At 43.2% G+C, this 25574-nt stretch overlaps 1 protein-coding gene across 3 annotated transcripts in view; it reads right to left on the minus strand.

The window, feature by feature from the left end:
* Positions 1–25574, minus strand: part of COPS4 (COP9 signalosome subunit 4) — a 187321-nt gene that overhangs the window by 148122 nt on the left and 13625 nt on the right. For all 3 annotated transcript variants that reach the window (XM_085641192.1, XM_085641191.1, XM_085641193.1), the window contains exon 3: positions 3723–3874. In XM_085641192.1, the coding sequence (XP_085497318.1) occupies positions 3723–3874 (152 nt within the window). The remainder of the gene's footprint in view (positions 1–3722; positions 3875–25574) is intronic.

Genomic DNA, 25574 nt, shown 5'->3' on the forward strand with positions numbered 1-25574 from the left:
ATTATATGGTAGGGTTGTGTAACCTCACTGTGTAATACACTTACCAACCACTTTAGGACCAGTAGGTTTCGTTTATCAAACCCTTAGCTCAATCCTGGGCCGCTGTGGCTTCCAGCAGTCAGGCTTACCCATATGAATAAGTGTGAACGCCCTTAAAAAGCATCAAAGCAACTGAAGAAGAAATACACCAGATACTCAAGAAATTCGGCACAAATGTATCTGAAATAACTGCATTTTTGAACACCAGAATTAAAACAATTCACCAGAGAGTTCCGAAGATACAGATTTTACAAGGTGTAGTAAACAAAGAGTTTTTACTTAACCACAAATAGGTGTCGGCAAGTATACACACATTTGACACTTTGAAACTTTGTTGAGGAAACATTTAAGTAAGTGTCAATGCGGTTCCTTACAGTTGCTTTAGGTGACCAACTCCTGCAGGGAGCCAGCCAGGGGAACAAGCAAGGCTATCAGAAACAGTTACTGCCAAAGAAGACTTGCCAAAGCCTCCTATGGTAGTGGTCCTGATGTAAGGCATACAGGATGCTGAAGGTGCTCAAAGATGCTGTGGATGTGACACCATCGATGCTGGTCTTCTAAGCATCTACTCCTTGGTCCACAGGCTTGGGGAGGTGGTCCTGGCCACAGGGGTCCTCTCATGCCTGGCAGAAGTCCACCCGTCACTGTGCTACAGGTCGCTCTGTGTTGCAGTCACTGCAGAATTGTTCTTTGGGATGTAGCTTGCCTTCTAGAAGACCACGCTGCTTTCCAATGACTTCCCAAGGTCCAGCACACTCTGGTGCAACTTCTGAGCATCAGGTCCTTGTCCCTGGTGCTGCACAACAGTGAGGAGCGGCAACCCAATAACCTAGGCAACCACTCACCCTTAGCAGGTCTGTTGTGGCATTGTGATGCGAACAAGAGGAGTCAATTGACCCTTGGAGTCTATTGCTGCAGCAGAGCTCGGGAAACAACTTCTGCATGAGCAAGACACAACAGGCACAGTCCCTGCTATTTGCTAGCCACTAGGTGCAGCCCATGCAACCTCTTTCTTCAGGATCTTGGTGCAGCAGGACAGTCCTTCTTCCAGACCAGACGAGATCGGAGGTTTAGGTGGCAGGAGTGCCCTTTCTATGCCCAGAAAATGTCCCTAGGGTAAGTTACAGCTGGTGGCCAATGGGCTACCAGGTTCCCTCCCTCCTGATGACCACTTTCTGTGAAGTGTGGCATCTGGCAATCCCAGGATGCATCATTCTACCCACTCACAACTTGGCGAATCACTCTCTTGGCGTCCAGCGCTCCCTAGCCCAACCAAGAGGTGTAGCTACCAAGGGGGCTACATGCCCTAGGAAAACCAGTTTAGCAACTGGCTTCCCCTTACCTGTCCCTAGTGCCAGTCTTCCTGACTAAAAAATGAAGCAGCCCCTCTCCCAAGTGTTGGCCATTTGCCTTCAAAAGCGGCTTTTTCCTTTGAAGCTCGTCTTCTGGGCTAACACCCGTAAGGCTCCCTGCAAAAAAGAGTAACACATCTCTCCCATGCAAGCACCCATTGTTTCCTTTCCTGACAGTCATTAAAACTTCTCGGTATGGGGTGTAGAACGCGGTCTCGTGGACAGAGCCCTAGTGCAACCATTAAGGGCACAGCAGCTAAAGGAAACAAAGTGTCAACTTTACAAAAGTTGCACACCCAGGGCTCGAAAAATCATAAAAACGTTACTAGACCTGCGGTTTAGTAACTTTAATAATCTACAAGATCTAACTGTAATGCACTTGACCCGTGATTTTGTCTTATGGAGCTGACTTTTTCTTTATCACACAAGAGAGCACCTTCAAATATGCAAGTAAACTATTTCTGCTGTTGATAAAACTCAGTCATTTACAGATAGCATATTTTTCATTGAAATGGCCACAAAACCTTCCCACTAACATGTAGTTTTACTGATAATAAATAGCGCATAAACAAGCAATGTTTGGAAATTGGGCTTCAGGAAAATATTAAAAATTTGCACATCACCAAGTGTTCGAATTTGTTTTGATCCTTTAAAATATTGTTTCATCACAGATTTACAAAAATTGGTCTTCATAACTAGTGAAATATATTTGAAATGTTTGAACAGTTCACTTAGCTATTTCAGTGCTGTGTTAGTAAAAAAGCCTGACATCTCACAGACTTCATTTAACATCCTTTGCACAGTTCAATTGTCACACAGTTCATTTTACAAACTTTAACTTCAGTCACAGAAAGAGAAATAAATGTAGGAAGACATGTTGGCTTTAACCTCTGTCTCGTAAAGTCAGCAAATGTGACAGGATAAGAGTTAAAGGCATTTTTATTGCTCTTTCACTTTGTGAGCAAAGAGGACTTGTTATCTTGTCACATTTGCACTGCTGGCAGAGTCAAAAAGTCAGTTTATCTTCCTACATTTACCTTTTGTTCTGTGACTCAAGATGGAGGATTTTCAGATTGTCAGAAAGGGCAAGTAGTCCCCAATATTAGCTCATCCTAAATAAACCTTGCTCGACAATGCGAGCGGATTTTGAGAGCCTTGACATCACAACAAGTTATATTGATTTTGACTTGAGTATCAGGCTTAATGTAACGAGTGGTTTGATACCTTGGTGTATCAACTTTGGTCACACTGTTTCAGAGTTAGCACAGCAGATGTGTCAGCCTGTAACTCTTTACTCGCCAATTGGGCGACAAAGTCTTTCAAAAGTAAAAACGACAGCTTCGCGATTTTACATGTAAATTACATGTTCTGCCTGTGAAACATGCTGCACCCTGCCTTAGGGCTCAGTAGGCCTTTTAAATGGCAAGGACGGGCTAGCAGTTTACAACTGGTCTTCCAGTGTACCATGGCACACTGGGAGGCTTGTTTTACCTAGGTCACACCCAGAGTGGCATAAGCAGTGCTGCAATTTCTGGGGTGAATGTTCAACATACATGCCCAGAGTACCCTGGGTACCATAGACCTGGGATAATGCCAACTGGGTAGAAGACTATTCAAAATACGTTTTAGGGTCAGGGTACTGAGACAGAGGTCTGGTAAGCAAGCCTCAGTGCACACTTAGATTCGTAAAACCAGGAGCATCAGTCCAAACACCTGGGGTTGACCGTACAAAAAGAGGCATTTCCTTACAGTGTCTTACTAGTTTCTCTGTTGCTAAAACCCAAAAATAAAGATTTTGAAAAAACATAGCACTTCTTTTCAAGTACAACATCGACATCCAGGTTTTGGTATTCCTTATGGGCACTTTTCCCAGGGTGAAGAAGGAAATGACCACGGAAGGTACCTGCAGGCCTCAGCATCTGCCATCGCACTTTGTGCATTCGATATGCAACAAGAATGAGGACAGAAACTAAGAAGAGAGAAACAGGAAATCAGTGTACAAATGCATACAGCTTCCCTCTGATGTGTCATACTGGTCATGCAGAAATTAACCTTATAAAAGGGAAAAGGCTTTGCGCAACAACCAAGCCTCTCCACCACTATCACAAAATGACAGAGGAGGACACAATCCAAACAGAATTGTAGTCTCTGCAGATATGAATAACTACATCGTCATACAAAACACTAATCAACTATTTTAGCATTAGCTACTTTTCTTGAAAACAGATATTGGAACACACCAATTTAAAATGATATTAAGAAAAATAAGGTAAAGACAGTCTGTTTTAAAGTAATATCTCCATGCACTGTATACATTTGCTCTGGTCTGACCTGCTCCTCAAAAGAGATAACACGAGGCTGGATCTTTTCCAAGGTGAAATGATAGATGTCTTTGGCTGTGCCGTCGGGCAGAGTAGGAAGGTGCGAACAGAAGTCTGTCAGCAATTGGCGTGAGATCACCAGGCTGACATTCTCGTTGACCACTGGAAGAGACATCCACATACAAGAATTACAATGGCTGGCTGTGTTCTTCCGAGAGCATGCACATTCCACTATAAAAGAGGTGTGCTTCATGCCAGTCTACTCTTCACACACAAATTGTCTTCTACCACATCGTGTAGTGCATTCATAAAGGAATTTGAGAGTGATGCACTAAAAAAAAAAACATGTAATGAATGTACACTAATTAGTGTGTCAGTGACTGGCTGTTCTAGCCACATAAAATCAGACAGGCAAAAGTTTTTTCTGTGCAAGCACAGATCTGAGTAAATCATGGAACACTGAAGTGAAAGACCATAAAAAAAAAACAAGCATTTACAATGCAATGGTCTCGGCAATATTATAGGTAGAGCTATTGGTATTGCTCATTATTTTTTTTATTATTTTTGTATCCCTAAATAAATGGCATTGTCATTTCTATTGGCATTAGCTTTTTTTTGCATATGTGATACCTATTGCATTAGCAGAGAGAGAGTGAGCCATCTCTGGCCAGATCATAGCGCTTTTTAACAAAAAAATGTTTTACTTGTTAGCCATGTTGCATTGCAGCCACACTTTTGTGCAACTTGTCTATTTACATGGACAAAACCAACAGTTTGTGTTGGTGAGAACTACTGGCTTTGTCAATGCTTTTTTTGTTCCCCTGCCAGGAGGGGGCGGACAATGCAGGAGGGTGGAGGTAGGCATGCAACAAAGTAGGAAGGAGCAGGAGGGGGCAAGCAACAAAATAAGGGAGTGGGTAAGGAAAGAGAACAAGTGACAAAACAAAGGGACAGGAGGGTGGGAGGGGGGAATGCAACAGAACGAAATGATGTAGCAGCACATGAGGGAGACTGCCTGCAAGCTTAGGCACTCTTATGGAGCCCTTCAACAAAAAAACTAAAATAATAAAATTACAATGAAAGGTTGGACAATGCTCCAGTTGAGGGACAAACACACAAAGAGGTAGTGAAGCCAGCAAGTGCAGACCAAAGAAACAAAGAAATGAGAAACGAAGAAGTCAACCAGTGGTAAGCAATGAGCCCTCTCCAAATCAGCTGTAAGTTTAAAAAAACAAAACAAAAAAAAGGCCTGCAAGTTAAAGTACATGCGCGGTCTCAGGAGAGATGTAAAAAGACCAAACGCACTACATTTCAAAGAACATTCAATACTGCATGACCTAAAGAGTAAAAAATTGAAAACTGGTTTGTCACTTCGGGAACCTGAACTCACTCTTGGAGTACTAACTGAATACTGCTTTCAGAAACAGGTGCTTGAAGTGTTGTCCAATAAACTCCAGGACATAGGGGCTAAAACCAAACCTAGGGGCGTATGTACAAGAAACTGGCCAAGCGCGGTGTTATGCCAAAAATTGTAACACCGCACTTCATCAGTTTCAAAACGCAGGGATGCGCCGTATTTACAAAAATATGGTGCACCCCAGCATTTCCCTTAGCGCTGGAGCAGCCTAGCGCCAGCGCAGGCACTCTGCTGCCATTTTGCTTGGGTGCCTGTGCTGCAGGAGCAATTGTTTATGTGAGGGAATGGATATCTTCCTGCACATAATGTTAACAGGCGATTTGCTCTATCCATGTGAGCTGCAGAATGCAGCACACGTGGAAAGAGTAATACAAGATGAGAAATAAAACATCTCTGTGTAGCACCTGTTTAAGACCAGGTATTTCCTGGCCTCATTTTTGGCGCAGCCCCATAGCTTGTAGATATGGGTCAGCATCAAAAACCAATGGGTGTTGTGGCCGAAAGCCCACTGCAACACCCGTTGCCTGTCCGTTGCCTGTCCCTTTCACGCCAAGTGCTGCGTGAACAGGGGCATTATTTGCATGGCGGGGTTAAGCCACTTAAAGTGGCTTAACGCTACTGTGTAAATAAGGCGAAGGAGTGAACACTACCAGAACGTCACTAGTAGGGACGTAAACATGCCCTTTAGTTTATTCTGAAAGCCTAGCTCCAATAGAGAGGCCCCAATCCTCAGCCCTTCACGGTCCACAGATGCCACAATACAGTCACACTGTACCAGTTCAGCGTAGAACCTTGGGCCAAGGCCCAGCACAAAACTAGAACACTGGCCTAGGTAACACAGCTCTACTGCGCCACAACTTTAACCAGAGATGGCATGCGTGGGGCAAGTAAAAGAATCCTCCAGAACGAGGAACACCCGTGGCTGCCAGGACCCAGCACAAATAAGACAACAGTTATGTTGCCCAGACTCGAAAACGTGGCCACTGATTGCATTTTTTTTAAAAAGGTGATTTTAAAAATAAGCTAAAGTGACTCTTTAATTCGTGGAACAAGTCTGGCTTCTATGAGAAATAAAGATACTGTTTCCCACTAAATTGTAATAAGGGTACAAGTGTCAGGTGAAGCAAGGGAATGGTCCGTGCAGTGGAATGAGCGCTAGAAACAAGCACACTGGTGCAGAGGCATCTCAGTGAGCTGAACCCCATGGAACAGTGCTCAACATGGAGGCCAACATTCCCAAGGGTGGGTTGAGGAAAGAGCGCACCAGCAGCTATGCGAACATCAGGGGGGGGGCGGGTGGAGAAGAAACTCGAAATACAAAAGCCATCCCGCCACCTGGCACAAAAAACAGTGACAGCGTATGCTTTTAATGCTTGGATTACTGTGCAAGCGTTGGAAGGCTCCAAGCAAAAGACAGGTCAGGTTTACACTGAGGTACACTGGATCGGGACGCACTGACAAATGGAGCAATGGTCAGCTTCCGAACGCTCATGGTTCGGACGAAGGCGGGGGGGGGGGGGGGGGGGGTTTACAGGCTGCACTTTTACATCAAGCTGCGGGAAAACGCGCACCGCCGACTAACCGGTTCCCAAAATCCCAGCGCACACTGACGTACTGAGCTTCAGTAGGGTAAAGAATCCTGCAGTTTACTTTCAACACATCAGACTCCATTACACATGCAGCCGTCACAGCCTGCAGAACTCTCGACGGACACAACAAATCCGGATGCAGATCACGGAGCCTTGACATCAGATTACCTTTTGAGCGCCAAATCGGTTTTAACGATTGTCTAATCAGGCCGGATCTCAGTGCCCTGTCCTGCCACCAGAAGCCACTTTGTTGCGCAATTGTCAACCCCTACTAGCAGCCGAGGATGCGATACAATTACAACAAGTACAGACAGTGCATTCAGGACGACGGAACAACAGCCAGCCAAGTAATTCACCACACGGGAACCGAGAGCAGGGGGAGAGGACGCCATTAAACCAACTGCCTTTCTCCGAGGCGAAGCAGAAATGCCTCGGTGAAACGCAGTAGCGTTTTCGGATTCGGGGGCGTGTTTCTTTTTCTCTCCCCTTGCCATTGGCTGGAGGAGAGAAAAACAAAAACACGCCCCCGAATCCGAAAAGGACGGATGGAAGCTCCAAAACTTTTTCGGCTTCGAGGGCGTGTTCCTGCTGTTCTAAAAGGGCGTGGCTAAAAAGTGGAAAGAACAGCAAGGAACACGCCCCCGAATCTGGAAAAGACGGAGCCTATTTGGAGGGACGGCTCTCTCCTCCAATGGCTGGCCTCCGTTTAGGAAGCCAGCCAATGGAGGAGAGCCAAAAAGAGAGGCGGGCTAAGGAGCCACTCTAGGAAACATAAAATCTCCGACTTCCGGTTCTGCCTTCGGCAGACCGGTAATCCTCGACCTAAAAAGAACAAGTGAGACAATTGGGAAACATGGGATTAACTGCAAAATGTTTCAAAAACTGGAAGAAAGAGGTCATGAGAGAGGTCTCTAAATATTTGGACAGACGTGCACTAATATTTTCTTAAAGTGAAACAAAAAGGTAAAATGAGGATGCTGGCCTCACCAATGTTCAAACTGGGGTGTATAATTAGTATGGCACAGGGAGATGCTATGCGTATAGGATGGAAATCGCAAAGTGCACTCTGGACACTGCTATTATATTCAGATGCCATCACCTCTGTATGTTTATTGTTTCATGTATACTATTTCTGGGGATATGGATCCGCATTGTTGTGCTGGGCAAATGATAATGGACGATAAATGTGTGTTTTTGAATTATAATATCACTCGTACTGGTACACCAGGTTTGTTAGCGGTTATATAAAATGTATATCGCATTTTCTTGAAATACCAATAAACAAATTAAAAAAAGCCCAGAATGGTTTATAATTGTTGAAATCTTGAACTTTATTATTCTAGGCTGTGTAGTCTTCTGGCTCAAATGCATGTTGTGCTGCTGTGCCCATTTTCATTTTCTTACTCCGTGTTCTCATTTGAATATTAGAAGCCTGGTAAGTTCATCTAGTGTCCAACATTTTAAAAGGTTGAAATACAACACTAAATGAAGGAACTGGCAGATAAGAGAATGACTTAACAAGGACTGGCAATGACAACAGATGTGGTTTATAACTGAAAGTTCCTCTGCAGTTACAGACTCATCTTACATTTATTCATAATACAATACTCAACAGAAACTCAACAATCATATGCAAGATAAAATAAAATAAAAAAATACAAAAAAGAAAAATGCTACTCAATAAATGTGTCTGGGATGTGTTTGCAACTAAGAGTAAGAAAAAAATTAAAAGCTTAACAATTTCATTGAGATTAATTCCTGATCAAGACGGCTAACATGTTGAATCCAAAAGTGACTCATCTTGGCACAGTAAAACAATGATACACTATAAAACACCCTTCAAGAAAGCCCTGAGTTTAGAAGCAGGGGCCATGTAGGAAGCAGAGAACCGCAGGTGATATGAACAGCAGCACAATAGAAACAAAGACAAGAAAGGAAATATTAAAAAGGGAGAACCGATATAAAAAGGAGAAACTGCATAAAGTGAGTAACTGGCGCAATGCACACTCAGTTTTGGGCAGATGTGCACATCTCAGCCACGTTCTGCCACTCAGAAGGCTATAAATCCAATGGGTGAAGTGGGCTTACCCACATTATATGCTGGCACAGGCAGACAGTGTGAATAACCTTCAAATAGACCTAGGGCTTAAAAAAACTCACCCTATACATGCATATATGTTTATGCTTTATATCTTTAGAAGAGCAACGCACAAAAATGGCATCAAATTATATGCAAGAATGATTATAGGCTCAAAGTAGAGGGGCAAATAAATACGTGTTTCGCATAAGTTATACAGTAAGTGGAGAATAGATATCATTTTGAAAGAATTCCTTAACCATATGTTAAATGGAAATTTTTTGTATATTTATAAACAAATCTTCATACTGATAACCCAATACATATTTAGACCTGCTACCTCTTCAGATGATCTCAGAAGGCCACCGAGCAGCTGGGAGACCCCATTACTGAAAGTGAAATTCAGCAGGCCTGGGAGTTATTGATTTTTATACGCCTTCAATACAGACACCCAAACTATTTACGTTGTACGTAATGGCCTTGGATATGGGTAGACCCACTGACACTATAAGTGAAGCGTTGTTAATCGTTATCACCAAATCATGTGGAGACTAAGGTCATAGGTCCTATGATAGACTGCTATCAATGTTGAATCTCAACTATAAAATTCTAAGCAAAGTATAGGTTTAGAGATTCCACCCACATACATCACCGATACACAGACTAGAATAGTTTTATACCAACGAGAAATACAGCCATCAACAATAGACGTCTCATAAGAATAATGGATGAAACACCGGAAGATGGAGTGCATAGTCCTGGCTGCTGATGTAGAGAAGGAATGTTATGCTCTCAGTTTCAAATTCTTATGTGGGGTACTTAGATACCTGGGTAAAACAATCAAATGGATTAGGCTTTTGTACTGCAATCCCACAACCAAAGTTAAAAAACTGGTGGGGTGATTCCTTCCTCCTATCCAATCTGTCAAGGGACGAGACAAGTTGCCCACTCTCGCCTCTGCTTTTTTGCTTTGTCCACAAAGCTCTTTAGTGAGGTTTTATTTATTTGTGTTTTATAAAGCACGAACTTGACCCGTTAGGGTATCAGAGCGCTTTACAGGATTCGCAAGATGTATACAAGAGACTTCGAGGGGGTGGTGGATACATTTGGGGTAAACGCAAGAAAACTTGGCCTGAGGGGTATCAGAGCGCTTTACATAATTCACAAATTGTATACAAGAGAATTAAGGGGGGGGGGTACATTTGGGATAAGCACAGGAAAATACATTTTACGAGAAAACAGAAGGTCCCAGAACCCAGGGTGTCCGGAGGTGCCGGATAGATGGCAACAGGATAGACCAGATGAGAGGTAGTAGTCGGAAGTAAATGGCAGCGGGACATGGTTGCTGAGGTGATTTCAAGTCAATATTCAGGAGAGGAATTTGCCCATTAGGAAGGTTTTGGTATCCTTTTTAAAGCGTGTCAGAGATAGAGTTCATCTAATGGCCGGCGGAAGGGAGTTCCATATTCTTGGTGCAGCCCCAGAGAAGGCCAGATTTTAAGGTGGTTTTTTTTGGAAGCGTGCTGGTTGGAGCAACAGGTCTTTGGCGGAACGGGTGTTTCTGGCTCCTCTGGATATCACGAGTTTCTGAGCAAGAAATGCCAGAGAGTTTGAGTAAAGGGCCTTGTGCGTGATACATGCCAATTTAAGTTGGATTCTGGCCTCAAGAGGAAGCCAGTTCAGAGCTTTCAGGTGTGGAGAAATGTGGTTGATTTTCCTTGAGCCTGTTAGAAGTCTGGCGGCCGCATTGAGGCAGGCTTTCAGAGGGGCCAGGGAGGTATTGGGAAAACCTGAGAGGGTAGAGCAGCCATATTCCAGTCTAGAGATGACAAGTGCCTGGACTGCCATTTTTAGGTCAGCAGTGTCGAGGAAAGGTTTCAGTTTCCTTAGGTAGCTCAGGTGAAATCTGGCTGATTTGGCCATCGAGTTGATGTGGTCACGCATGTTCAAACTGCAGTCAAGGGTTATTCCAAGGGATTCGGTAGAGTCCACTATGGTTGGTGGGCAGTTTAAAGCTGTGATCGCCGTGATCCATTCCCGAATGTCAGGGTTGGTATTGGGTGGGGAGATTAGGAGAAATTTCGTTTTTTTGCGTTAAGTTTGAGCCATTGGACAGTCAATTTCAAGGCCTCATTCAGGGAGAGAATTTCCTCAGGAGAAGAGATTTGTATGTATAGGTGTTATGGAGAGAGAAAAAAAAAGAGACAGAAATATTCCTTCCAGATGGACCACGTTTTTCACTCTATACAGATAACTTGTTAGCATTTCTGAGAAATGGGAAAGAGGGTTTTCAGTTTACAGTGGATTATCTAGAAGAATTTGGTAAACTGTCTGGCTTCTGCCCAAACTGGCCGAAAACATGATCCTACCCCATACACCCAAACAGGTAGGTGGGGCCTAGGATGTTAGACCACTGAGGCATTGGGTGGGAACCACACATATTACAATGCTTGTCCGTGGGAATAGATCATAATCCAGAGAAGTTGATGGCAGGCATCTGGCAGCCCAATAAGGAGTTTAAGAGGTAGCATTAATTTCTGGCAATCTTTACAACTATCGGCCATAGGCAGCTTTATTATTTTAGTAATGTACCCATATGGATACCAGTGTCCTGCTTTGGAGAGGATAGGCTGAGAGACCTCATTTGGACTGAAGAACAACAAATAAGTGGCTTTAAAAAGCCAAAAACTGATGTTGCTAGAGATGGACATGGGTTCCAGATTTTGAACTGTATTATTTGGCAGCCCAGATTCATTGGATGGCTAGGTGGTTGGACAGTGAACTTAGCCAAAATCTAGGTGAGATGGGACCGGTTATGCTGGTGGCAAGTAGGTAGCAAGATTTCTGGGTCGACAAAGGAAAAGACATGATAAATATTTTGACACGGATAGCTCTCATTTGCTGGGCACGTTGGGTGTGCAAAATGGTATCCACACCGCTCTATGCTCCCATCATATCCCAGATGGGGTTCCTAAATGATAAGAGTTTGATTTAAGCCTCAAATGTTGGCCCACTGGTTAGAAGCTAGCCTGCCTATGGTTTGTGATTTATATCAAAATGGTGAATTGAATACCTATGCAAATGATTTGCACACGATGCAAGGAAATCATTATGCAGGGCCATTGGATTTATGCATTTGTGCGGCTGTAGCAATTTTTGCATAATTATAAATTTGCCGCATTTGTCACATAATTCACCACCTGCTACATAATCTGCAGATTTCAACCCCAAAAAATGTGTTTCTAGCTCAAATGATTCAAAAGTTGCTAAAAATGCAGCAACACGTGTTGCCGTGCAGTGGAAGGCCCTTCGCAAAACGGGACTTGTCACTTTTCAGTTGCTTAGTGCTTTATTTGGGAGTTAATCTGGTACTAATGAAGTGCAACCAGTTCAATTCCTAAATAGTGTTACCAAGTTTAAAAATGACAAGAAAATGAAAAAATACTTCTACAAAAGGTGTCGCGGTACGTCACATAATTTGCCTCTTATTGCATAATTTACTCAACCATGCCACATAATTTGGCTCTCTCCTCCTGCATAATTCTAGTGGCCCTGTTTATGGGTCCTGTCACACTTACGAAAATGTTACTCCTGCCCAGATGTGTTTATCACCTGCAAAACATGTTATGTGACGCTCATCGATTTGCGCTCAAAGAGAGAGTCCCTTGTGGTCTCTGCGGATAAAGAAGCAGGGTTTGGTTACCTTTCCTCATACTTTATAGGTCGGAGGGCAGGTTCGTACTCCTGGATCGGAAATCACATTATAGGGCATCCCGATGTGATATGTGGCTCTGTGGTGCAAAGCAGAAGATAACTGGGAGAAGCGGTATTTAAAAGAATGATGGGAGGAGGAACTCTTTCTTGTGACACTAATGTGGTAATGAGGGCAGAGGGGTGCCAGCGCAGTGGCCATCGATCATTCCTCATACGGCGGCTGTCAGGGAGATGTTGACCTGCCGGATTCTCGGGTGCACCACATTATCGGGAACATTTGTAATCTAGGGGTTACAACCTTTCTGCAAGACTGGTGGAGATAGGTCAGTTACGAGAGGAAGGGGGATGTTTGATACCAGGAGATTTGTATCCATCAGATAGCTATATTATTTTCGAAGACGCAAAACACCAATTTGATGTTGTGCCAGGACAATGTTTTCAACATGCCAAATTGTCTATGAAAGCTAAAAAGCTGCGGCCTGCACTGCCGGCACACCCAAAAGGTCTCCGCAGTCATGATTGCAATTATGGAATTGGGAGATGCTACACACGCCATATGACACTTTTATGGAGCACTAAGTTCCGACCAATGTGATCCAGACATGGAGGTCCGACGAGTGTGTGACGCAGACTTGGATTTGCCTTTGAAGGACGCTGACTGGGCCTTCACCAGGTGTCTTGTGAAGACGATTTCCAGTAACACCAGATTTCAGCGGACCCATTTTAATTAACAAATTTACATGACCCCTTCAAGAATGAACAGAATTTATCCAGATAGATCAGCCACATCTAAGTGTGAGAAGCTGAGGGCTGACTTTCTACACACAAGATAGAGCCGGACACAGCTGCAATTATTTTGGTAATCCATGTGGCACTCTCGCTTCACCACAACCCCCTCAATTTAATACCTAAGCCAAGAGATCTGCAGAACACTTATTAATTTGAAATGTTGAGGTTGGTGCTGACAAGGCGACGTTCTACTATTCACTGGATGAGTGTGGGGCTACTCCTTGGTGATTTGTGAAAGGGAAGTGCAGGAGTGGCATATAGTGGAGGAGATCAGGATGGAAATGCTCAGAACAGATCTGAAATTGCAGGAGTATTTGGAATTTTGGCCCAATATGCTTAACCTGTTAATGTCAGTTGAGGGTGATATGGAACCGGGGGGTGCGGTGAGGCGGAACAGACCTCTATTTAAGGGATCGCTCCAGGAATTGCTGTACTGTTGCCGTACTATGTGTTTACTATGCTGCTTCTATAGTGGTTTATGCTTTAATATACAAATAAAAGCATTCAAAAAACAAAATTATGAATTGCTGCCACTCACTAGTCTGTTAGACAAATGTTGGTTACCACCTCACTTCCTGGCTCTAACCAAAGCGTAAATTAAACAAATTGTCAAAAATAAATGTAATGTCTGCAAACCGGATCCTGAACACAGGAGGTTCTGCAATTGTTCACAGGAGTAAACACTAAAATTGGTGACGTAATTTTATCACTTTGTTAGAGAGGACTAAACTTTATCTATCGCATATTAAAGTTAAATGGGAGACTAAACTGGGCAGAGGTCTTAGCAACAAAGAATTGGGGAGAGCTTTTAAACACTCATAAAAGGTTTCTAGGAACATGTGACTCAAACTAACTCAATTTAACTATTTACACATGACCTACATGTCTGCCAAGCGGATAAACCGGCTCACCCACTCGCTATGGTAAGTCAGATTTTGTCAGGGGGCAGCTATTTTTAGAGCCTACTGGCCCGTTTTGGCGAGAAAGCTCGACCTGGCAAAGAACAGGTGTTTTGTCGAGTCAGAAAGTAAATTAGCAATAAAGATACCTTTAAAACTTTTCCTTATATTTTTTTTAAAGATATATATTTTTTTAAAGATATATTTTTGGGAAGGATATTTGTATTGGTAGGTTATATTAGTCTAAATTTTAGATGCATTCAGGAGAAAACAGAAAAAAAGGAGAAAGAAATCTAATCATTTTACATCATCCATTCCGGTCCATGTTCGTGGGTGTAAACTCCACCCGCACAGGAGTAGCGTGATAATTGTATGGAGAGTTGTCCAAATTCGAACCATCGGATGCATGCGTGTTTACAAGCTTAAGTCACATTATGCCATTAGCATTGTACTAATCCCAGAGAAAAGGGGGAAATAATAGAAGGAACAAGAAAAAGAAGAAAAGAAAGAACATGTAACTGGTGCAGGTGTAAATAAGTCGGAGTATTGACATCAAGTGGGTTTGAAGGCATTGACAAGCCTTTAGCAGGTCCGGCACGGGGGGGGGGGGGGGGGGGTCCCCTACAACTGACATCACACCTGTGCCCAGCCAGCCATCCCGGGGGGGGGGGGGGGGTGGAGATCCTAAGTCTATGCGCTCCCTTCCCAAGGTCAAACTCCCGATATCCCAGGTGGCCCTAGCTGGGGGACCAGAACCTCATCGACTGTTCTTGACTCATGATCTGATTCTCCCTCTTCACTGCCAGAACCCATCGGTATCTCCCATTCAGCCGCTACTTCCTTCCATTGTTCGGCAATTGGGAGCTTTATCACCCCTTTGGACTCCTCCCATGACAGGGCCCTGCCTTCTGCCCCTGTGATCACATCCCTATTCCAGGCTGAGAGTTGTGGTCCCTTCGCGGATTTCCATTCCATTGCGATCCTATGCTTGGCCAGGCCCTTTAAATCTTTTCCTTATCTTGTCACATTTGCTGTGTGTTCAAAGAGAGGTCAAATTTCAGCTTATGTCTGCTTTTAAATAGCTGCTTATTTTATCCTGAAGAATTGTGTTTACATGTCTTTCTCGGACGGCAATGTTAGTAAGACAGTTCACTTTACAAAATCATCTATCATTGTGATGGATTTTTTAACACAACTTTCCAATAACTTGTAAATTAACAATACAAATATTTAAAAATATATAAGCAATTAGAAGAGCACATTCTTTTTTTTAATGATTTTTATTAACAATTTTCACAAATTTATATAATATTTACATAAACCCCCCACCCTCCCCTTGGACCAAGACGTTACTTCACATCATACCCATCCACAAGAGTGAGAAAAAAAAAAAAACAATTCAGTAAATCTACAAGGTAGTAGAGCAAGTATTAATCACATTCTATATAATTACAATGAGTATTCTCCCAAATAAGACCATACAAAGACTAAACGTTTTAGGTGTGTTCTAATTGCCAATGCAAGAGCGGACCCCAGATCTGCATCCCTATTTTCTTTTTTCTCCTCCCTTTAGTTTTATATATGGCTACTTCCAGGGTGCAAATTGCTAGAAATCTACTTCTCCATTGTGCAAAAGCCGGTGAAATAGCATCCAACCACGCTGAAGCTATACAAAGTCGCAGGACAGCCATAGCTACAAAAATAAGACCCTGCATATGATTAGGTCTTTGATTATTAGATACTCCTAACACAATTTCCTCCCGAGTGATAGATATTTTGCCTTGGAGAATTTTTGAGAGGAAATCAGAGATTTCTTTTATCAAACCTGACAGTTTGTCGCATGAGGCAAACATATGAATCATGTCGGCAGCTCCCGTCGAGCAACGTGGACAGGTTGTTCCCTTTCCTACTGTCCATTTAGCCATCTTATATGGTGTATAATAAAGGGAAAAAAAAGTTTTATAAAATTGTGCTTGGAGATTTATAGACATTAAACACACTTGTGATAATTCATATGCTCGCAAAGGAATATTCGGTTAAATTGCCAGAGAAGTCTGCCACTTCATTAGATGTTTTCCCAAGTCATCAGGGAACTTATCCCTAAGTAGTTCATATATTACCCCTATTTTAGGGGTATTTGGTCTACATATGGTATCTAGTACGATATTATTTTGAAATTTGTCACGTCCCCCTGTTTTTTTGTTGCAAAAAATCCCTGATCTGTAGGTATTTAAAAAACTCCCTATGGTTGATGGAATATTCAGACTGGAGGTCAGAGAAAGTTTTTAGTCCTTTAGAGTTATAAAAACAACCTAATTGGTGGATGCCATTCTCGATCCACCTCGACATACAAGTGTCGTGGAATAGTGCTGGTAGCTCAGGATTAAGCTTAATTGGGGTATAACATGAAAAACGGCCCAGTCCTAGCAGTTTTCTTACATTAATCCAAACTTTATATATATTGGAGATAGTCTTGAGTTTTACTTTTTTGAAATAATTGTCGTTCATGTGTCACCAAAGACAACCCTCACAGCCTGTCCCTAGTATCAATTCTTGTGGAGTGGTGCTATCGGAGTTATGGCCCTCTTCTATTGAAAAAAGCACAATACTATATCTTATTACCGTTGCCCAGTAGTATAACTTAAGATTTGGCATTCCGAGTCCACCTTTTTCTTTGGGCAGCATAAGCCATTTAAAAGCTCGGCGTGGTCTCTTGTAACCCCAAATAAATCTGGAAAAGATATTCTCTATGTTTTTAAACTGTTGGGGAGTGAACTCCAGGCATACTGTACGAAAGAGATATAAAAATCTAGGTAGAAATAACATTTTGATAACGTTGCATCTCCCGCCAATAGTAAGATGTAGATTATCAAGTTGAGATAGTTCTTTCTTGGTATGCTTAAAGGGTCTAAGTTTAAGCACACTATATTATCCATGCTTGCGGTTATATCAACTCCTAGATAGATAGCATGTTCCGTTACTCTATAGTCATCCATCTTGAGTTTGTCATTAATGACTATCTGTGTTTTAGTTCAACTTATATCCAGAAATCTTACCAAAGCTATTCGCTTCCTCTTCTATCGCGGCCATTGCTTGGGTGGGATTACAGGTGACTATAGCTATATCGTCGGCATACGCTAGAATTTTTGTATCAATATTAAATGCCTTTATCGGAGTCACTAATGGATGATTTTCTAATTTCCGTATGAACACATCTATATAGATTGCAAATAGCAGGGGAGAGCAGGACATCCCTGCCTCGTTCCCCTAGTAATCTTAAATCTCTCAGAGAGTGTCCCATTGATCATAACACTGGCTCCAGGGTCTACATACAGTCCTTGCATTGCTCTAATATACTGTGATGTGAGTCCACACCTAGCCATTATTTCCCAAAGGAACCTCCAGGAGACCCTATCAAATGCTTTTTCTGCATCCAATAGTATTAAAGCCATAGGGTCTCCTGTTTTCCCTGTAAAGTCAAAAAGCGATATTACCCGTTGGACATGATCCGATGTTGATCTCCCTGGGATAAACCCGTGTTGCCGAGGAGACACTATATTATGGATAATAGGGGCTAATCGGGCGGCCAATACTTTTGAATACATTTTCGAGTCCCCGTTTATTAGTGTAATCGGTCTATAAGAACCCATTTCCATGGGGTCTTTATTTTTTTGGGGGAAACCCATAATTTTCGCTGTAGACCATGAGGGAGGCGGGTTACCGCCGCTAAAAATGGAACTAAACAATTCCAACATAATTATTCTGAGTTGTATTGCAAATTTTGTATAAAATTCAGAAGGGATTCCATCTATCCCAGCGGCTTTTCCATTAGCTAATGATTTCAGTGCCGTCTGAATTTCTTCCCACGTTGGGGAACTATTTAGATTAGCCTGTTCCTCCTCTGTAAGGCATAATCCTTCAGATTGCTCCAAATATTCATCCATGTTCTCCAGTTCTCTTTTAGGCTCTTTATATAGATCTTCATAGAATCTCTCAAACGCCCTTCTGATCTCAGAGGCTTCCGTTCTTATCCCTCTATCTAGGTCTTTAATACTCTTTACTGTATTGAATATCTGTTCTTCTCTTGTACGAACAGCTAGGTGGTGTCCGACTTGTTCGCTAAGTTCATAAGTTTTTTTTTTATAGATCGTAGCTTTACTAATAGCTTTCTCAATAAACACTTCCAATATTCAATTTCTTGCCACAGCTACCCGTTCTAATTCATCTGTTACCTGGCCATTTAGTGCAGCTTTAACTAATTCTGCCTCTGTCATACTCAGGTTCTGTTGTAATCTACCGAGGTGAGCCTTTCCTTCTCGGTTGGACCTAACAGAGAACTGCAGAGTTTCTCCTCTAATCCCAGCTTTCAATGCGTCCCACACTATCTCTATCGGAGCACTGCCGATATTTACTTCTAGGAAAGCCAAGATCCAATCCCTCATATGGTTATTATAGCCCTCGTTCTTTAGAAAAGCCCTTTCAAACGTCCAGCTCCTCCGTATGGGGGTGCTTCTATTACATATCAAATTAAGTGCTAACGGGTTGTGATCAGAGAGTATCCTAGGTAATTTATTGATTGTACAGCTATTCTGCAGGGAATTCGAGATGAGAAAATAGTCAAGTCATGCATGGCGTGAGTGGGGGAAGGAATAAAAGGTAAATCCATGATCACCTGGATGATTCATATCCCAAGTATCAATCAGCCCATGCAGTGAACACAACTCCTCAAATGCCTTAAATACCCTAGGTTTTCTCCCTTGATAAATAAATGTCGGATTTGTTGACCATTGCCCCGGAAGGTTTAAGTTAAAATCGCCACAAATAATTAAGGGCAATGGCCAATGTACCAATTCATTAGTAATGTAATTCAAGGCTTCAGGGTCATCACCTACATTGCCATATACAGTACAGATAGTCATCTTATTTTCCCCATTGTTATATAAACATTCCACAATGGCCCATCTACCGAATTTATCGGAGATTGAATTTGTAAATTGAAGATCTCTCCCTTTAGCTAAAATTGCAACCCCTTTAGTTCTAGTAGGTTGTGTACAGGCAATTATCAGTTTATACCCTAGCATTTTTAAGATATGTTGTTGTCCCCCTTCAATGTGGGTTTCTTGTAGACATATGATATTTGGTTCCATTGTTTGTAGGCCAATAGCAACTTTGTCTTTTTTTTAAATCGTTTAGGCTGCATATATTCAATGAAATAATTCTTATCCTATTCATTAAAAATACATTTCTGTATTCCTGTAGATATGCCCTCTTGTTTACCATTAAGCTTGGTCTCTATTTTTTCCCCTGATTGTGGAGTATTACATTCTACTCTTGGTTCGGCCTTGGTCTGTAGGCCCCCCCTCCCCAAGACCCCTCGTCTCCCATGGTCCCCACCCTTCTCCCCCCCCTTACCACCCAATGAGGCGTCTTGGGTCAACATGTACCCAAGTGAGTGTATCAGCCAGATCAGTGCGCATCAACACCCTCTGTGTGCCCGCCCGGTAAGCTTGGTATAAGCCTTATAGTCAGGTTGCCAGGATTTTGATTGTAGTTTTCTTTGTTGATAAAAGTTTGAAGCTATTTGTCATTGTGTCCTTTTTCTGTATTAGATATTTCTTTTAAGTAGACCTCGGCTTGAATTTCACTTATGAAGCTTCTCGTTGTGCCATTATAGATTATTTTCAGCCGTGCCGGGTTTTGCAGAAAAACAGTTGCCCCAGATTGTTCAAAAGGTGTGATTAGTTGTCGCAGCCTCCATCTTCGCTCAACAGTCGCGTGAGCATAGTCTGGTCTAGTAAAGAATGAGAAGCCCTTGTATTCTCTTTATTTTGTAGGTCTTGCCAAATCGTAGATAGCTTCTCGTAAAAGAAAATTTCCGAAGTAAACCAGAATGGCCCTTGGGTATTGAGGAGGTTTATGCAGATGTTTAGGGAGCATCAAAGGAAATCGGTGAACACGTTGGATTTCTTTTTCTATTTCCCAAGTTTTTAGTTCCGGGAAGGCAGTTTTCAGAAGATTTATCATGAAGCCCCTTGGATCATTGTCCTCTTTGCCTTCAGGAATTCCAAGAAAGCGCAAGTTATTTCTTCTGGATCGATTTTCTTGGTCTTCGAACTTTATCAGTAGGTCTTTTATAACTGCCTCTTGATTTTTTTCCTGTTTTTGAAGCTGAGCCACATCGGACTCAAGGTTTTCAGTACGTACTTCTAATGTAGCCATTCTCTCTGAAATTTCCGTACAGGTTTTATCTACTTTTTGAATTGCTCCCTGTAGCTTTTGGATAGCAGAGTGGTTCCTTTGACTATCCATTTTTGTATCTTGATGGAGACTCTTAATGGAACTTAACACTGTAGCTAATGAGGGTTCTACCAAAATCAGTATCGTATCAGTTCTATGACCAGTTTCCTGTTGATTTTCATGAAGTGGTTTATGTTCTGATTTCCTCTTTGATTTAATATTTGGCCTTTTTCGGGCAAATTTGGTTTTTGTGCCAGGTTGTTTCAAGTAACTCCCCAACTCAGTGGTTTCTTCATTTATAGTTTGACCCTGTTTTTTGAGTTTCGCCCGCATTTTTTTTTTTTGTCTTGGCTTTGAGTTCGAACCTTGCCCAGAAGCGTTTGATTTATCTGATTCTAAAAAATCCGAACCATCTGAGCTACCGGAATCCGAAGTTTGATCTTCACTTATATCGGTTGTCTTGCAGGATTCACTAGAGATAGACAAGCCTGTTTCATATGGGTCTGAATCCGACTCTTCGGAGAGTGCGTCGTTTCCAAATGGAGTAGATTTCTCTCTGTCTAGTGTTGGTAACCGAAGTGAGAGGGATAGTGGGTTGTCGACCCCATTTTCTTTCAGATAGTTAGATGTGTCTTCATTATGTTTCATTGGAATAATTTTTTCTGTTTGATCTATTTGATCCTTGATCGGTGTTTGTGTTCTGTCCACTTTAGCCCCTGTATTCCTCCGGGTTGAATCAAATGTCTGGTCATGGAGCTGGGTACCAGAGTCCGTAGCTCGCATTTCATTTATATTAGGATGTGTTGGCAGGAATCCAGAATCATCACCGTAATTTCTACTCGTAGCAGTGGGATGTTTCCTGTGGCTTTCCTGCATAGCATGTTGTTTATCCGTTTCACTAATTCACTCGTTACTTCTCTGGACCGTGGACTGAATATATTGAAAATCCTAGGCTGAGAAAGATCCTGCGGCCCAGTAATTTTTGTCGCAGCTTTTAAATTTTTAATTGTTTGTAGTCTTTTTACTTTTTTTGCCATTAATTCTAGGTTCTTGTTGCTATCATTATCATCATTATTTCCCAATTCTTTTTCTCTCTCTTTCTCCTTTTCTTTTCTGCCCCCGCTCCCAATCTTTCTATCTATCACCTTCTCCCTTTCTTTCTCCTCCTCCATCTCCATGTCCGTCTCTTTTCCTTTATTCTGCTTCTTATCCATGTTTTTGTATTTATTCTTGTCTTTTTTTAAAGTTCTTTCTTTGCCTTCCAGTTTTCGCTCCTCGTTCTCCTTAGCTTTGAAACCTCTAGTTTCGGGTCGTCTCTGCACTTCAACATTTTTCGGCGATTGTCGTTTCATTGCGTTTTGAATACTCTCCAGGTTTTCTGGATTCTCTGAAACTTTAGACGCTTCTGAACATCTAAGATTCCGTTCTCCATGTTCCCAGAAGAGCACATTTTTAGGAATTTAGAAATGTGTTGGAAACAAACAGTTTAATAGGATCAAAACTATTAAAAATGTTACTTGGAAAACATGCAAATGCTAAATATTTGTAGAATCCTGATTTCGAAACCCTATCATCTGTATGCTGTATATTTTTATCAGTAAAACTGCAGGTCAGTGGGAATTTTTGGCACCAAGTCAATGGAAAATGTGCAGACTGTAAATTTCAGTGTGCTACCACATCATGCTTTAGTAAAACATTTATTAAAAGTGAGAGTTTTTATGCATGAACTGAGAAACATTCCTGCTCCCGTCATGATGACAAAGCCATTACTGAACTATGAATCAAGTTAGGGGTCATGTGTACTCTATATGTAGCCTAGATTTGCATTATATATGGAGCAAACTTTAGTCTATTAAATCAAACAAAAGTTTTGTTCAGCAGACATGCTGAACCTACATATTTGACGGTGCTCTCATTGTGATAATAAAGAAAAGGGTGATTGTGAAATAAATTATTTGCCCATGAAAACACAATTTGAGACCAATTTATGGGTCAAGAGCATTACAGTTAGTGCAAGTAGAATATTCAAGTCACTAGTACTGCAGGTCTGGGAAAAACTTTGATTTTTCTAAGCTTGCTGATGATGGCCAAAGAAGAAATTATATCTCCTTGTGACTGTAATAATGTGGGATTCTACCATATGGCCTCGGCCCGTGAGATACAGGTGTATTGTAGAAGTGTCAGGGAGCAGTTGGAATCCTTTTCGGGTAGAGGGATTGTATCCACCATAGGCCCGTTTCCAAGACCTATAATAGGGAAAGCGGGCAACAGATACATAGATCTGGCATTAATTATGGCCAAACAGCATGCAGAAATGCACTTTAAGGCCAAAACTCCCCAGCTATTGACAAACGGCGGTGCAGTCTTGCAAGATGGGAAAAGTCTGAAAGTCTTGCACTACATGCAGGAAAGAAGAAGTCTACGGAGAAGGCCACTTGCTCACATGTGGGACGAAACGTTACAAATTTTCAAAAACCCTGTAACAGGGGAAATAAGACATCTTAAGGAACGGAAAGTGGGTTCAATAACAGGAGACAAAATCCCACCCTTTTAACCTCCCTTCCCACCAATGGTTCCATAAGCATTGAACACCCAGTTTATTACCATTATCATTTGTGGAAACACAATGTAATCAAACATCTTGTAATATATCTGAATGTTATATGTGATTGACTTACAGAATAAATGTATGCTACTAAACATCCTATATTACTGCATTTTAAGGACAAAAATCAATAAAAGATTATTTAAAACATTACACTTAACATTAAAATTAACAGTATAATTGATTGATACACTGTTACAATTATATTCAAGTCCACTAAAGGGATTATATTTACAAATAAGCATTGAAAATGCAATAGGCCTCGCCTTTTATTAAGTTAAAGCCATTTGCTTTGCTATATAATACCATTAGCAAAGCAAATGGCTTTAACTTAATAAAAGGCAAGGCCTATTGCATTTTCAATGCTTGTTAAACTTGTCAACACAATCCACACAAATACCCTCCACATCATGCCACATAATTCCAATCCGCATAAGTTCACACAATGCCACACACTTCCATGCCACACATTTCAACCTACACATTTGCATTTCACACCACATAATTCGACAATAAACAACACAATTCAGCTCAACAACACACTTACACAACACGCAACATACATCCAATCCACACCACAAAACTCTGCAACAAAATTCAACAACACACCACATAATTAAACTCCACTACATACCACTCTACAACTCAAAATACCATTCCACGGGAGGAGCCTAGCGCGCATCCAAGATGGTCGCGTGAGCACAGGGCTCCCCGGACCCTTTCTGCTCCTCGGAATTTATCCTGAGAATATCCTGATGTGGTTTATGGAATCTGGGAGATGAAGACCAGCTGAGCACATATCTCTTTTCAAAAATCAACTCGGACCTGGGAATCCTGAGTTGTCGTCGTCGGAACTTTTGGGACCCACCCGACGGAGGTGACCGGGGTGAAGGTGACCCGTGGGGCCGGGCTGCAATTGAACAACAGCGGCTTCAGCGCGGTGCCAGTTGCCGATCCACCACTTTCGGTTTCGGTTTTGGACTTCAGGAGACCAGCTGGCGGGTGCGCTCGGGGTGGCGAGGTGCTTCCTGGGCCTCTGCACGAGGTTTTCCTCCACCTGCCACTAGAGTGCCTATCGCCTCGGACCCCCTATACCGACATTTTGAGGTCTTCTTGCTGGTGCCCTTACACCTCTTGATTGGAGGTCCCCTTGAGTGACCGTGTTCACATGGGGGGCAAAGGGGGTCCCGAGGGGCGCAAGACCAAGGCCTCCCTCCGCGGGGGAGCGGTCCAGAGCAACAACATGGACCGCTACACCCAGGGCAGAGGGTCCCCTGGCGCTGCTGGCCTCCCCCCGGACGCTGCAGGGGGAGGCACGAACGTCTCTACGGAACTTTCCCTGCAGGACATTATGGGCGCCATTGCTGGCATCAGGGAAACCATCGCCACGCAATACGAGGCCCTGGCCCGTAAGATCGACACCGTCGCGATTGATGTCACCCTGATCCGGGCCGACCTCTCCAAAACTAACGAGAGGGTCCAGGCCCTCGATACACGGACCTCCACCCTCGGTGCGGAGGTGTCGGATCTGCGGGCCGCGCTTGGAGACATCAGGGTGGTCAACGATCATATGGCCCGGCGGCTTGAGGACTTCGAGGGACGGGCCCGACGCAACAACATCCGCGTCATAGGTGTACCGGAGTCCTCCGACGGCCGCCCGGTTGACCTCGTGGTCGAGGAACTTATCCTGCAACAGTTGTCCCCGGCTGGCCTAAGTAAGTTCTTTGCCGTGGAGCGGGCCCATCGAGTTCCGGGCGGTCGGCCACGGCCGGGGGCCCCCCCGAGGCCTATCGTGGCCAAACTATTCCACTACAGGGACCGCGACGCTATTCTGCAGGCCTCACGGACCCACGGCGCGGTTCGTCACGAGAACTCGACCATCAATTTTTACCCGGACTTCACGCAACTGGTCCAGAAACAGCGGATGGGATTCCAAGGGGTGAAGCGTCGTCTCCGCGAGCTGGGCCTAAAGTATTCGATGCTCTACCCTGCAAAACTCCGAGTGGAACATGGGGATCGGACAGCCTTTTTTGACTCTCCTGAGGTCGGAAGTGACTGGCTGGACTCGCTGCCGGACGGAGGTGGCCGTCCCGGACCCTCTGCGGGCACCGCAGGTGACGGGTCCCCTTTAGAATGACTTTTGGTCCTTGATTTTGCCGTTTTGCACTGTTCAGTTGGGTCTTACTTCTTTTGTATATTGTGTTTCACCAGGACCTGTGAGGGGGGCGGGCGGGGACGGGTCCCTTTCCTCCTCCGGGGTCTTTTCGTAGAATGGGGTTAGTGGGGCGACAGGCACACTGCAAGTTGGGGGGGTTTTTTGGCCCGCAGGGGTGCAGGGTGGGGGGAGTTGGACTTGGGGTGGGGTTGGGGGGGGAGGAGGGGTTGTTTTGTTGTGTGTTTTTTGTTTACAGGGCGAGGTATTGATTTTTGTCCACATCTGGGAACTGTGCTGCAGGCTGGGGGACCCTTGATCTATTGGAGGGGATGGGGGGGGGACGGGTTGAGGCTTATGTCATGGAACGTCAATGGGTTGGG

Source organism: Triturus cristatus, chromosome 2_2 (genome assembly GCF_964204655.1).
Source record: "Triturus cristatus chromosome 2_2, aTriCri1.1, whole genome shotgun sequence".
Lineage (NCBI taxonomy): Eukaryota > Metazoa > Chordata > Amphibia > Caudata > Salamandridae > Triturus > Triturus cristatus.